Genomic DNA, 16,548 nt, shown 5'->3' with positions numbered 1-16,548 from the left:
CCACCCATGTGCTTCTCACCGGTGCTGCTGATGTTCCACACAGAAGCTCAGCCCGAGTGGAAGTGTGTACGTGTGAGTGTGTGTGTGTGTGTGTGTGTGTGTGTGTGTGTGTGTGTTTTACATTAGGGAACTACATTGCAGCCAAGGTTCATTAAAAGGATGCAGGTTTAGTAACAACAACATGTTCATCCCCTCCCATGGCAACAGCAGCAGGTTACCTGGTGGCAGCTCTGTCTAATGACCTGCTGTTAGCAGCACCTGGACACCTGTACTCCTGGTGGAATTAATGCAGGCCTTCCTTCATGCAGCACTTTTCAAAAAGCCGCCTCACACATACACACAAATCTCCAACCGCTGACCCATTAGCTAAAGTAATGGCTGCACTCAAGTGTTTGACAGCAGGTTTGGGACTAAAGAAGCACAACAACCAGCAGGAGCATCAGACAGAGCTCCCTGATGCATTCACTACAGGTCCATACAGCATAGTATAGCATAGTAGCATAGTAGCATAATATTATATTGATTCATGGTCGCCAGGTATCGATGTTTTGCGTTCCCGTTTTTTGGGTTTGTATTCCCGCTCTGGAGGCTATAGCAGGCTCACTTTTAGGAATATACTGGAGATACTGGTATATGAAACTACAAGATCTAAAGAATCTCCAGGCACCAGGTCTGTCGGAAAGTTGGCTAAAACGGTCGAAAACCCCTCCAGACATTACATAAATACACCAAGACCTTTGGAACACAATAGAAAAATCCATGCTGTGATTTGTTTTAAAAAAACTTTCTTTTATTTTGCCGATTGGATGCACTTTTGTTCTGTAAACTGCTGAGAAACCCCCTTTTTGTAAGTATACCTAGGAAAGCTATACATCTTCTGAATTCCCCAGGTCTCCAGTTTATGGTTGTAGTTTCTGGAGGCTGTGATTATTCTAGAGACTAATGTCATCCCACATGAGTAAAACTGGGCTCATTGAATCTACAAGAGTCTTAGCTTTCCAATTACATCCAATTTATGCAATTCATAGACTGTTTAGTGACACCAGTATGCAGAAATGTTCATATGTAATAGGCGAAAATAATGCACAAGAAAAACAATGTGGTTTTTGCCTTAAACTGCATGTTATCATCGTAGAGCAGGCTAAAGAGGAGAGTTATGAGCCCATTTCCAGATATCTGGAACTGGAAAATCTAAATCCAAAAGATTTTTGATGCGTTATTTCACCCTTAACATGACATCATGACATGGTTTGCACCGATGCACCCTCAGACCTTTGTTTCATATTTGACATCTTCTCCATAGCCTTAAATAAAAATAAAAATAAACAGCAAAAAAATCTGATATTCCACCAATGCCAGGGGGTTATACTTGAGACAGACAGACAGACAGACAGACAGACAGACAGACAGACAGACAGACAGACAGGCAGACAGACAGACAGACAGGCAGACAGACAGACAGACAGACAGACAGACAGACAGGCAGACAGACAGACAGACAGACAGACAGACAGACAGACAGACAGACAGACAGACAGACAGACAGGCAGACAGACAGACAGACACACAGACAGACAGACAGGCAGACAGACAGACAGACACACAGACAGACAGGCAGACAGACAGACAGACAGACAGACAGACAGACAGACAGACAGACAGACAGGCAGACAGACAGCAATAGAGGCTCAGCAGTTTACCTTAATTAAAGATTATAGGTGTATTACTAGAGAGGGTTGAGATTGAGCTGCGTGATAGAAAAGAGAGAACATAAACTCAGAGCTCACACCAGCTCCATTTATAGCTGAATCTGCTCCACCCAGCAGGCTGAGACAGACAGACAGACAGACAGACAGGAGGACAGACAGACAGGCAGACAGACAGGCAGACAGACAGACAGACAGACAGACAGACAGGAGGACAGACAGACAGACAGGCAGACAGACAGACAGACAGACAGACAGGAGGACAGGCAGACAGACAGACAGACAGACAGACAGGAGGACAGACAGACAGACAGACAGACAGACAGACAGGAGGACAGGCAGACAGACAGACAGACAGACAGATCAAACTGGATCAGAGTAGTCTACCACCCACTCACAGTGAGAAACATTGTGCGTACACCCACACAGAAAAACAACGTGAATAATAACTCCTGAACACAGACGATGGATTCAGCACAACAAATGACCGCAATAAAAAAAGCACAACAGTCACTTAAATGACTCACCAACAGAGATATCCAGGAGATATTTCTCCTTTTTTCCCAGCTCATGGATGGCAGAGCAGCAGTTTTGTCAAAGGGACCACACTATATAATATCTGTCTCTCTGCAGAGAGCAGCAGGGGAGGTGAGACAGGGATCTGCAGTGAGACATGTGTTCAGCTGAGGTGAGACAGGATCTGCAGTGAGACATGTGTTCAGCTGAGGTGAGACAGGGATCTGCAGTGAGACAGTGAGGTGAGACAGGGATCTGCAGTGAGACAGTGAGGTGAGACAGGGATCTGCAGTGAGACATGTGTTCAGCTGAGGTGAGACAGGATCTGCAGTGAGACATGTGTTCAGCTGAGCCAGTGAGTATAAACTGGGCTTTAGACGGCCAGTGGAACCAGTTTTAGACCAGCAGAGGGTTTCTGGCCTCCCCCCATTTTGCAGATTGTTGCATTTTCCCTCTCTGTAGTTTGGCATTAGCAGACTGGAAGCTTTTTCTGGCTTCAGTGGGATTCTTGCCAAAGCCTCTTCTTCTTTATGTTCTTATGGCTCGATGGCTGTTTGAAGCTGCCCTTCATTAATATAATAATATGAACACACAGCTAACAGCACAGCAGTACACAATGTAAACTCGTTCTGAATAAATAAGAATGCCAGTTGTTTGTAGTCTTCTGCATATGACTATCTGGATACTACTATGTGCACTATGACTCCTTTATATCTTTGTTCATGAACAACACATTGACTGGTCAGGACTGTTGAGATCTGGATTAAACTTCAGCTTTGATGAGAATTGATTTCGGTCATGTTCTAGGTTTCTTTTTAAACAGTTAACATGTGTTTGTCAATCAGATGGGTCCCTGTTTATAGATTTACATTTAGCTTTTTAGACGTTGGAGAAATTGTTTATACATTTTCTCAGGGTCATTTATTATGCTGCACAATATTGGAGGTTAACTTTCAGACAAACATTTTTTTTAACCCTCCTGTAATGTTCGTTTCTCAGGAATAGCAATAATTTGCATGGGTCAACATGTTTAATTATCTAAAAGTGTCAGAAACTAGAACAAAGAGCCTTTAAAAGTATTTTACAGTTGCCTGCAACAAAGAAACACAAGGTATTGTTGAGGAGTTTTTTTAGAATGGTGTACTGTATTCTGAAATTCTGAATTGACCTTTGACAATTGAAACTCCAAGGATGACAAATCTGTTGTCAAACTTTGGATTTTTCTTTTAATTGTCTGCAAATATTCAGGTTGAAATTAGTAAACCAAATGTCTAGTGTTTTTGCCTGTTATTAAAATGACTTAACAGGAATTTAATACCGTAATCACATCCAATAAAAGCTAATAACCCCCCCAAAAAATATTGTAAATGTTCATCACATCACTCAGGTGCAAGGCCATCCAAAGGCACCAATGAGAGAAGAGAGAGAGCCTTCACATTGACAACGATCCACATGGTTCTCCGTCAGGTCAGAACCGTTCTGACAGACAAATTAAACTTGTGGCTGTGAGTCAAACGCTGAGATGCAGTAGTACTAACATGCCACTCATCCAGAGAGCTGCTCTCAGCCGGTTCTCCCTCAGAAACATCACTTTAGGTTTACAGACAGCGAAAAACAAACTATACTTACGTATTTCACTGTCTGCTACTGACGTAGAAGTGATTGACAGCAAAGCGAGATTAAAAAGGCAGAATAAAGCATTCAGCTGGAGGCTGGATAGGTTGAATGGAGTTAGAACGTGCCAACGTGCCGCTGAGCCGCGAGCCGCCATACGTACAGACTGTCGTAATTACTGACACACGACGTTCAGACTCACGACTTGTCACAACAACTGAGAGAAGTCTCTTGAATTAGTATACAACTTCAGCTCAGTGGATTATTCATTTTTGTCCGGACATTGAATAGATGAGTGCAGAGTATTTAATCGATCTGGCGACCAGAGTGATCGCCTCTCAGACGCTCCAGCCGGCAGAGAGGAACCGGCCAGGAGGGTTTCACTGCTTCACTGCAATTACAGCGATCGAAGAGATGAGCCAAAATCACTGAACTGGGAGGCACATGTTGCAGGGCCCACACACACACACACACACACACACACACACACACACACACACACACAAACAGCCTTGGCTGAGCGGTGGCGGGCTGAGGTCTTAGCTGATGCGGTGCTGAGGTCATAGATTTATCAGACAGAGATGCCACCAAGGAATCCTTTTGTATGTGCTACACACACACACACACACACACACACAGCAGATTGGGGCAGATTCCTTTCCTATAACACGGGACAAACAGTCCCACTCAGATTAAATGAAGCTTTTAATTCTGTGTGGGTGGTAAGATGAGAATTAATGTCTGATGTGTGCTTGGTAACAGAAGAGCTGCACCTTCCTCTATAGAAGAGGAAATAGATATTAGATATATATATAATGCCAGATACCTCAAAGCATTTCCAGCAGAGTTTTCACACATAGATGTAACTCACGTGCCATCTTTGACCATTTTTCTATATCATAATGAGTCCTGGTTTGTTTCCTTAAAAGGCTTTAGCTAATGTGCGAGAATTGATGCCAATTACAAAATATTTCATGTTTTATGATAAATTAAAAAAACCAACCTTGTGGGAAGCATGATGGAGGCAGCCTATAGTTCTCTGATGTGCACACATTACATACAGTCACACTAATATTTATATTGGTAGTGAAAAACATATCTTATATGATTAAACTATGAAGTATACACTGTCAACCTTAAATCTTCATTTACAGCAGTATTCTACTGCTTTGATGTAATACAGTGTCATAATGTATAGTGATATGCAATCCGGGAGAAATAATATGTGATTACAGCACTTTAAGATATTTATTTACAGGAATTTATACTGTTAATATTCAGCATTGTGTTGTATTTACAAGAATACAGTAATATACTGCAGATTTATTTCTAAAATACAGTAAGCTGGGTTTTCTAGTGTTATTTCACAGGGATTGTTTGTTTAATGTTTTGTCTTTGTCACATGTTTTAGTTCTGATTCTGGTTTGTACCCCTGACACTGCAGACAGTAATAGGGACACACACACACACACACACACACACACACACACACACACACAGGGTCTGTGTTGTTCATGCAGCTTGCATGGCCGGTGCTCATGCTTCATTGTGTTGCTGTGATGTTGTGCTTTTGACTGTCGGTTTGCAGGGACGTGTGGAACTGGTGTGTGTTTGTGTGTATGTGGTGGTTGTGGGGGGGGGGTTGTGTGTGTGTGTGTGTGTGTGTGTGTGTGTGTGGGGGGGGGGGGGGGGGGGGGTTAACCCTGTCAGCTGCCATCCCTTCCTCATCGACACCATGACACAGTCCAAGGAAAATCAAAGAGCGTGTGTGCAATGGTCTCCATTCATGTGCTGAGTACACAGGTTGTATGCAGAATCGCAAATTAACATGATGTATTTAAATGAATATCAGGACATTTCAGCAAATGGATGCACATGAATGAAAACCATTGGTCCATAAATAAAACTGTCTGGTGTGTGTTCATATATTCATCATAGCTGGCACCTGTTCAGAGTGAGTTTGTGTGACTGACGCTGTGTGCACCTCCCTCCTCCTGTCTGAACTTCCTCCTGTGGAGCAGGTGGAAACAGCGACAGTGTGTTTGACGTGGAGAAAGCCGTGGGCACCGTCATCATTGCCAAGCCGCTGGATGCTGAGCAGCGGTCCTTCTACAACCTGACGATACAGGCCACAGATGGCACCAACACTGCATACACACAGGTACGCATCACCTTCATGTCATCAAGCTTTCATTGTTTGGTGGTTTACAGTTACACCATGTAACTTAAAATGCTAATGCAACAGATGTTACGTCTCCAGCTGGGATAGTTACCTGCTCATTAATCAAAACGACTGTATCACATTAGGACTCCTCTGAAAAGATAATGAACAGGGCAGCATATTAACCTTTCAATATAAATGACCCACAAGTCGCCCATGAGCTGGGAGAAGATGAAGAAAATGGACAGAAAGTCTCACTAGGTTTACTGACCAAACCACAAGAAATTACAATATCACAATGTCAAATAATGTACACTACATCAGGTACACCTGGTCAACTGCTTGTTAATGCAGATATTTGATCAGCCAATCACATGGCAGCAACTCAATGTATTCTCTAGGGTTTACAGAGAATGGTCCGAAAAAAGAAAGAAAATGTCCAGTGAGCGGCAGTTCTCTGGGCCAAAATGCCTCGTTGAAGCCAGAGGTCAGAGGAGAATGGCCAGACTGGTTGGAGATGATAGAAAGGCAACAGTAATTCAAATAAACATTCGTTACAGCCAAGGTACACAGAAGCAGAACCTTGAAGCAGATGGGCTCCAGCAACATCAGCTAAGAACAGGAAACTGAGCAAGGGCTCACCAATATTGGACAATAGAAGATTGGTTGCCTGGTTGGATTATTCTTGATTTCTTAGTCAGAATTTGGCGTAAACAACCTGAAAGCATGGATCCATCCTGCTTTGTATCAACAGTTCAGACTGCTGGTGGTATAATGGTGTGGGGGATATTTTCTTGGCACATTTTGGGCTCCTTAGCACCAACTGAGCATGGTTTAATCACCACAGCCTCCTGAGTGTTGTTGCTGACTGTCCATCCCTTTATGACCAAAGTGTACCATCTTCTGATGGCTACTGCTGAATCATCTCAAACTGGTTTCTTGAACTTGACAATGAGTTCGCTGTAGTCCAATGACCTCCAGAGTCACCAGATCTCAGTCCAATAGCTCCTTTGGGATGTGGTGCAGCCGACAAATCTGCTGCTGTTGAATCCATGCGACGAAGAATTAAGGCAGGTCTGAAGGCGAAAGGGGTCCAACCGAGTACTAGCAAGGTGTACGTAATAAAGATTAAGGACAGAGGATACCACGGCAATTACTAACTGGGCCTCATATGCTATGCAGGAATATGTACTGTATATTCTAAAGGGATTATCTATATGCTATATTGGCCATTATTTTGATTTCCTTTATTTTGGCCTTTCATAAATAATGAAGTTGAGAAATATACAATATGGAAGCAGGATTGGTTTCAGTGCATCACATGGAAATACTGTTTCAATCAAACATGATAAAGTAATTTTTTCAGCACTAAGAATTTAGATTAGATTTTAAGTTACAAGATTGGTTGGATGAGAATGTGAGAAACGAGGTTTGTGTTTGATATGACAACACACACACACAGCATGATGTTGATATTAGCATTTTTATAGAGTGTGAACCATTGTTCAGACATGAGGAATGAGTGAGACGCCTACTCCTCCCCCCCCCCACACACATCTGCAGTAAACACACACACACACACACACACACATCGCTCATCTTGTCATTTTCAAGGACAGTCAGTTTCCTACACCAGTCACGTGTTGTCATCCCCCACTCTGCTCAGACTGTCACACTGGGGTCTCCCAAAAGTCCTTTACAGCTTCACACACACACACACACACACACACACACACACACACGCTTCTTGGTCACAATGCAAAACACGTTCCTGCTGCTGTGCTGTTACTGTATTTAAAGGCATAAGTGGGTTTTGTCAGTTGCTATTTGTACATTTTTGAACATTAGAAACTGTCCCCTCCTCACTGCTCAACTACAACAGAAGTGCAAGCCCCTTTGTTGTCATGAAAAGGCTACTTTAGCAAGCTAGCTTAGCCAACAGCCAGCACATACCTGTCCAACAGGCCACTCTGTGTCCCTCTTCAGCCCCATCCTCTCCTTTGTGCTCGTGAATGGATGAAAGCCAACCAGATTCGCTCTCGTTTTGAACCAAGCTTTATCACTCTGGGTGTCCCTTCCCTCGTACTTGCTTTTGACGACTGATGCCCAGAAATGTCACAAACAGCAAAATGAAAAGAAAACAAAATACAGACGCTGCTGCACATTCTAGTCGGTTGCACAAAGTGATTTGATTCTATGGTTTGTTTTCATGGAAAATCCTACTATATCCTACTATTAACAACAGATGCATTGAATATAACCAATAGTATGGTAAGTAATGATATTTTGTGTTTGTCCTTATTAATATAGGGATATAATAGGGTGTTTAAAGTTACAGTTTAACATATATAATGTAGTATCGTACAGTAATGTATAATTATGTCTGGAATAATATTAAATATACAGGCACCTTGCTCGACTTAAATGCAAAATTTAGGAGCTTGTGGAGCTGAGATGATGGTTCGGGACCCAGACATCCTGTCTGAGGACGTAGTGATGGGGGTTTGGTGGAACCCTGTGAAAAATAGGTTCTGTTCAGTAGCAGATTCTGGTTCCCCATGTTCTTCAGAGGCAGGTTTGCTGCAGCCTTTCATCCAATTCCACCCATCTTCACTTTTTTGTTCCATTGTGGCCTCAATCCTCTCCCTGTAGCTGTTCTTGGCCTCTCTCGATTTCCTCTTGAGCTTTTTTTAGACAGCCTGGAGTTCCTCGCGATCCATTGCCACTAGAGCCCCCATTAATCCAAGGTTTATTTTTTGGTAAGCTGATGGCCATTTTGGAAAGTCTATACAATACTGTCCTCACAGAAATTACTCTCATATGTTATGCAGTGAGGGACACCAGCAACAACTGTTGCTTCCAAAGTTAGCTGGCAGGCTTTGTCACAGCCACTTATTTCCTCTACAAACCAAGAGTCTTTAGGCAGACCCCCACATCCTCTGCCTTAGCATTTAAACTGGTGTCTCAGGTGCTGCTGTATAGCTTTCTGCTCCTTTCACCCGGTTTGAACCTAAACACATTCTTCCCATACTGGTTTTTCATATTTTGTTTCACACACATGCTCCCTATTTGCACAGACATACAGATTCAGACACACACACACCTGTAAGATGGGAGGAAGGCACCCAGATGGAGAGTCAGCATGGCGTCACGCCGCCAGGGAATGTCTTCACTGTTGAGCAACAGAAGGCCGACTGCTGCAGCACGGTTTAAATTTAGACTCTTTGCCTGGCAGCACTCGACTCAACTCCTGTCTCTGTTTCCCTCTGCTTCTCTTCATGTTTTCTCTGGATAAGAATCAGTACAAATCTCAGACTCCTTTTTCTGGATGTGTGTAAAGTGCACGCTGTCACTTCCCTCCTCCACTGAGTCCTGGCCCTGCTGCTATTTTGTACTTTGTAAACTGTGCAGAGTTCTTTTGGTGTATTTTGGGTGAGGTATAGTCAGTGTAGTGACTCAGTGGTTAACACTGTCACCCCATAATAAGAAGGTTTCAATGTTGCCTTTGTTATTTTGTTTTCTCTCTGAGTCCAAAACCTCCTTTCACACCTCTGTGGCCAGTCACTGCGGAAAGCGGGTAATCATTTTGAGATCAGAAAGGTGCAAGAGTCTGACAGGCCCTTTGTTTGAAGCATGCTGATGCCCACAGAGGGATAGCTGCACATTGACTCTCTGAACCATGCCCAGACCCAGATTTCCTCTCTTAACCATGCCCAGGCCCAGGAGTACAGCTGTCCATTGCTGCAAAGGTTCTACACTCAGAATTGTCAGCACTTTTGAGACACTTTTTTTATGAAATAATGTTGATTCATGATAAAATTAAGCACTGCCATTAGGCCTGGGGCATAAATTATACCTTATCGGATTTAGTTTGCCAAAGAGTTTATTTTCTTGATTTATACAAAATCCAGTCCTTTAACTAATGTGGAAACACTGTAAGTGAACCCATGAAAAACTAAGTAATATTTGCAATTTTAAAGTAATTCCAGGTGTGTTTTAGGGTCTCATTTCCCACAGTCTCACCTTTGTGTGCTGCTTGTAAATTTTCCTGGGAATTCCCCTGCAGACAACCAGTTCATAACATTGAAATGCAATGCATCTGTAAAATGTAAAATCTTTAAAATAATTTATTTAAAGGACAATTCTTTTATAACATGTATTATGACATGGGTCTTATGTTCATAGCTCTCCTATTGTCCCCATCAGTGATAATAACATTGTACTAAGATCTTGAAACATGGCAGCATTGCTAAAAAAAAAGTCAGATGGGTTCAAAACACGAGTATTCATTGAGGCAGGCTGTGATCCACCCCCAGGCTGGCTGCCTGTTTTAGCAGCTCTCCAGTCTTTCTACCTTCTACTTCTATCTTTTTTTAATTTCTTACTTTCTGCTGCACTTTATTCTTTGGCTGTACAATAGTACTGTGCATTACTGTGAGTAAATAGTTTTACATTGCCCTGTTTATCCAGTTAGACATACTATTGAGTCCAGCTACAACAATTGATAGGACAGATGGAAAATGATAAGTATTCCCATGAAGCACTCCTTGCAAAGACCAAGAAGGAGCGCAGCATATATCAGGGACGAGAGCTGGAGCTATTGAGAGGAGGAAAAGGAAGAAAAGCATGAGATATAAACCGTACCTGCCCTGGATAGTCATGGGGAATCTGGTGAATGACCAACATGTGGAGTCTAGTTTGTTATGGTTTACTGAAACATGGCTGAATGGAGATATACCAGACTGTTGTGACTGAACCAGACAGCTTCACGATGGTACCTGTCCAGGATACACAGAGCGGTGAAAAGATAGATGGAGGGCTTGCTGTCTGCTGTTTCCAGATGTGACATATGACTGAAGGAATGCATCCGTCCCCTGGACATGGAGCTGTCGGCTGTGTGTTTGAGGCCATCGATATCACATCCTGCAGAGTGATATCATCCATTCCACTATTGCAGGATTACAGACAGAGTGTTCATGGTTGGTTAATAATGGTTAATAACCCGTCCGTCCCTGGCAGCAGCCTACCCAGACCTTCCTCTGATCCCTCCTGGCCAGGCTGACCTAGACCCTAACCTCTTTCCCCTGCTTAGCACCTCAGTGTAGCAGCAGCTACCCTCCTACTTCCCCTGGCCTTCAGCCCGGGCTAACCCTAACCCTAACCCTTACCTGAACCAGGGATGGCATCCTGCCGCCCGGGCCCCTTACCTGAACCAGGGATGGCATCCTGCCGCCCGGGCCCCTTACCTGAACCAGGGATGGCATCCAACCGCCCCGGCCCCTTACCCGAACCAGGGATGGCATCCTGCCGCCCGGGCCCCTTACCTGAACCAGGGATGGCATCCTGCCACCCTTGCCCCTTACCTGAACCAGGGATGGCATCCTGCCACCCGGGCCCCTTACCTGAACCAGGGATGGCATCCTGCCGCCCGGGCCCCTTACCTGAACCAGGGATGGCATCCTGCCGCCCCGGCCCCTTACCTGAACCAGGGATGGCATCCTGCCGCCCGGGCCCCTTACCTGAACCAGGGATGGCATCCTGCCGCCCGGGCCCCTTACCTGAACCAGAGATGGCATCCTGCCGCCCCGGCCCCTTACCTGAACCAGGGATGGCATCCTGCCGCCCCGGCCCCTTACCTGAACCAGGGATGGCATCCTGCCGCCCCGGCCCCTTACCTGAACCAGGGATGGCATCCTGCCGCCCGGGCCCCTTACCTGAACCAGGGATGGCATCCTGCCGCCCCGGCCCCTTACCTGAACCAGGGATGGCATCCTGCCGCCCCGGCCCCTTACCTGAACCAGGGATGGCATCCTGCCACCCTTGCCCTGATACTAGTGGGAAGACACATTTTCACAATAAGTACCTGCTCGCTCAGTGACCACCAGACCTTTCTAGTAAGACCTTTTGTACTAAGTTTACTAAAACTTTAAGACCTTGTTAAGCAACATAGGGACATAATATTATGGTAATTTTCTGGTTCATAATCATAATTTTCCTTTCTAGTTGTTTTAGATTTGCACATGTTGCCCTGTTGGCGTCTTTTGCCGATTGTTGCACATTTAAAAATAAATACCTCACGCTGTGTCAATCACATTAAAACACTGACTCAGAAACTTTTGTCCATTATTAAAGTTCAGAGCCACCCAGGGCTGGACTGGGATAATAATCAGCCCCGATCAGCCACACACCAGCTATCTTAGCACTCCCCTGATTATGCCGCTATACCAACAGTATCACTCCCTAAAAACACCAGCTACATAAGAGAGTGTCAATGAAAGCACAGGAAGTCAGGATGGATACCTTTAGTGGCGTGCTGTGTTTATCTTTACAGGAGGAAAATAGGAAGAACACACATCAGCAATGCAGAGGAGACTATTGCTTTTTTTACATGTGTTCTTTCAGGGCACGTCTACCAAGTTCATTTACATACATACAATACAGCAGCAACGCTCACATACTGGGGAGAAATGCGTAACAAAAGGGGCCTTCATTTAACATCATGCTGAGCTTGTGTTGCATTATAACGTTCCACAAAAAAGGAAAATAACACTAAACAACATCCAACCTACTACTGGGGTTCAAATGAGATGCACTGTTTCAAACTGTTACATACAGTTACATACAGTTCAGTTACATACAGTACAGTTATAGTTACAAAAAGTTACAGTTAGTTACATACAATAGGTTACAGTTACATAGAGTTACAGTTAATTACATACAGTTACAGTTAATTACATACAGTTACATACAGTACAATTACAGTTACATACAGTTACATACAGTACAGTTACAGTTACAGTTACATACAGTTACAGTTACATACAGTTAGAGTTAGTTACATACAGTTACAGTTACATACAGTTACAGTTACATACAGTTAGAGTTAGTTACATACAGTACAGTCACAATTACATACACTTATAGTTACAGTACAGTTACATAATCACAGTAAAGTTAGTTGCAGTTACATACAGTTACATGCAGTGGAGTTACATATAGTTACAGTAACAGTTACAGTTACTTACAATTACAGTTACATACAGTTACAGTTACATAACTTCAACAAACTAACCAGGAAAATAAACAGTAAAAGACATAAAAATGGCAAAACTTGCAAAGTTCCAAACATTTCAGTCAAATTACAGGTTAATCCCTGTGGTCTCTACACCCTCAGATGATGCAAACTCATAAAGACTTTCAGGTTGGTTTTTGCAGCCAACAACAGAACCAAGAGTCCACGGTTTGTGAAGGATGACAGGCAGCAAGGTAGATTCACTGATTGTCACCAGTGAGATGTCATACCCAGCAGCAAGTCTGACTGGCTTGTTGTTACAAAGGTTTTATGATAGATAGAGCAGGAGAGAAAACACAGTTGGGCTTTTGTCACATCTAGACACACCGAGGTTACATATTTATGTTGGAACAACCACGAATAAGTGCATTTTTCATTATATGTCACATTTAAGTGTTACAAATCTCACCCTTCCATGTCTGTGCTAATGTATTTTATTCCAAATATATCAGCCTTTCAGTAACCAATGGCCAAATATGTGCATACATAAAACCCATTGTTTACTTTCTTGTTATCTAGTTTGTCTTTGCTTCGTCATTCTGCTGCAGCCTAGTTTCCCCTCCGGGGTTGATCAAATTAAATTTACTCTCACTTTCATTTCCTGCCTTTGCGACTCTTATGTTCGCCTCCCCACCCGCCCGTCTCTGCCTCTCCTCCTATGTTTTCCTGACTCAAGCTGGGCTCCATCACTCGTCAACTGTGACTCAGGAACTTTCCATGAGTCATGACACACACCAACCACACACACACTGCATGACTTCTCTGCAGGATGCACCGTGGCACACATTCCACTCTGTTCATTAGTGTTCAGCATACACTGATATGAGGAACGTTGTCATTTCTTCACACCACTTATATATGTGTCAAAATTGACCTGTAGATGACAGCAAAGTATACATTTACACTGACATGTGAGCGGATACACTGATTTCAGCAATTCCATGGAAATAAACTATGAAATACCTCAGCCCTCAAGGGGGAGAAAAACAAGGAAGAGGTCAAACTGGGTAGTTAAAAAGTAGAGACAGATCAAACCAAAGCTCCCAACAGCCACTGGTGCTGTGATAATGATGGCCAAGAGATTCATTAACTAAACCCTCAGCCTGTCCATCCAGTGTTGTATTTCTATTTCAGTCATGAGGACAGAAAAACAAAGGTTCCTCAGTTCTACTATCCCCGTCTAGTAGCTACTAATGAAGTCAAGTCAATGCTGGCCAAATGGTCTTGTTATCAATAGAAAATGTCCACAGGAAAAATAATCAGCACTACTCTGCAAATCGAGAGCAGCATAACTCAGTCAATGATGTCTTTTAACCAGGGGCTCGGATGTAATTAAGTACATTTTCTTAAGTACTGTACTTAAGTAAAGTACCTCAAAATTGTTCTTGAGTATTTTCATGTTTATGTAATTTTATACTTCACTACATTTTAGAGGCAAATATTGTACTTTTTACTCCACTACATTTAGCTGTAAGCTTTTGTTACTTTTGACATGAAAATCATGATAAATGTAAGGTGAAATTTATATATATATATTTTATTATTTTTTTTATTTTATTTAACTTTATAACAGCATATTTAGTAGTTAAAATTAGCCCTATCTCAGGAAATTAAAATGCTGCTAACATAAATGCATCAATACAAATATTCTAATAATATATTTAGAATATATAAAACAATCTGAGTGGGTCCATTCTGCATAACGAATACTTTTACTTTTGATACTTTTAAGTACATTTTGATGCTGATACTTTTAAACTTTTACTTCAGTAAGTTTTGGATGGAGACTTCTACTTGTAGTGGAGTGATTTCCCAGTTGGGTACTCGTACTTTTACTTAAACAAGGGATCTGAAAACTTTTTACACCACTGCTTTTAACCCTTTCTTTCATTTCTCTTCGTCATCGTCTGTCATGTTCCAGGTTCACGTCACAGTTATGGACAACAATGACAATGCTCCCATCTTCTCCCAACCAACCTATGATGTCACTATATCTGAAGACACGCCTCCTGACACTGAAGTGGTCCAGGTTCTGGCGTCGGACCGCGATGAGCATCACCGGCTGTCCTACTCTCTGCAGAGCTCCATAGATCCTAACAGCATGCGTCTGTTTCGCATCCACCCCACGCTGGGCACCATCTACACTGCTCAGAGGCTGGACCACGAGGCCTGTGCCCAGCACATCCTCACTGTCATTGTAAGTCTATATCACTGTCTCTGTCAGTCACTTATATTTAGAATCTTGTGCGAACAGCTGTGACTCTGAACATCTCAGTTTCCACTGAGGGGGTCCGGCCCTGTCTGCATTGCTGTGTTAATAGAATAATAGGCTTATCTTGAAGTCATGCTCTTTTTTTTCATTCTTCTTGCTGATGGTTTCCAGACTGGTCGGAGCAACAGGTTAATTATAGTGGCAAGTTATTATTAGTTGTTATACAACCCTATTCCAAATAAAAGTTGGGAGGCTGTGTAAAAGATAAATAAAAAGAGAACATTTGGAATTTTTGGAAAAATAAGTTCATCATATTGAACATAAAATATATTTTATTTGTCCTGTATTTAATTGTTAATCATTTATTCTGCTTTTATTACATTTTCACGCCATATTGTTTTGGTAATTGGGTTGTACTTACAGGATAGGATAATACACAAAATCCATGGCTTGATATGTATGTTCACAGTATAGCAGGGTAAACAAAAGAAACACAAAAGGTAGGTTACCAATTTTATTTACATGCTATTTCTTTTGGCCATGATTCTTAATTCTTGGTGTAAAAAAAACAGCTTCCTATGTGAGATAAGAAAATACAACCACAATATCTCATATTTTTCTTGTTGATGACGGACAAACAGAAATTATGATGGGCCATAATTCATTCTTCCCTTTCACATACAGAAAAATACCTCTCACATACACAATTTTACCTACTTACATATAGAAATGTATATAAAACATGCTTGACAGATTGTGACAACTGGTTCAACCATTTTGCATGTGATGACATGTGACTCAGATTCAACAGAAAACCAGTGTAATACTTTTTGATCAACATAATATAAACATTTGATAATGTAGGAAATTGCAGACAATTGTACCTAAACTTTGTAGGAATGTGTCAGACATTTTAATCTGTTTAACATCCCATTAGATACCTTACTTTACCAGATCAAAAGCACCAAAGCACTCCTGGTTGGACCTGATCTACTGTGATCACACACCAGAGTCGTGATTTGTTTAACTTGAAAAACATCTGGAAACTGTAGGTATTTTAATATCTTGTTTCCAGTGGTGTGCACACGCTGCCACTCTGCCTCCTTTTCAGTTTCAACCATGTAAAAATATTGATTTAAAATAAAATAAATAAAAAATGCCTTGTCATGTGTTTCATATGAAGTGCAGTGGGAGAGCCAGAAGCAATCTTCAAATCTGTGCTCTCATTCTACCTGAACTCATCCTTTTTGCTATTAAGTTAATTACC

At 42.3% G+C, this 16,548-nt stretch overlaps 1 protein-coding gene across 4 annotated transcripts in view; it reads left to right on the top strand.

Moving 5' to 3' along the window:
• The window catches only part of fat3a (FAT atypical cadherin 3a), a 126,654-nt gene that overhangs the window by 61,702 nt on the left and 48,404 nt on the right, over positions 1-16,548 (top strand). For all 4 annotated transcript variants that reach the window (XM_059330596.1, XM_059330595.1, XM_059330593.1 and 1 more), the window contains 2 exons: positions 5,858-5,997; positions 14,991-15,266. In XM_059330596.1, the coding sequence (XP_059186579.1) occupies positions 5,858-5,997; positions 14,991-15,266 (416 nt within the window). The remainder of the gene's footprint in view (positions 1-5,857; positions 5,998-14,990; positions 15,267-16,548) is intronic.

This window comes from Centropristis striata, chromosome 4, assembly GCF_030273125.1.
Source record: "Centropristis striata isolate RG_2023a ecotype Rhode Island chromosome 4, C.striata_1.0, whole genome shotgun sequence".
Taxonomy (NCBI): Eukaryota; Metazoa; Chordata; class Actinopteri; order Perciformes; family Serranidae; genus Centropristis; species Centropristis striata.
The sequence above is the reverse complement of the archived record's forward strand: the minus strand, read 5'-3'. Positions and strand labels throughout refer to the sequence as shown.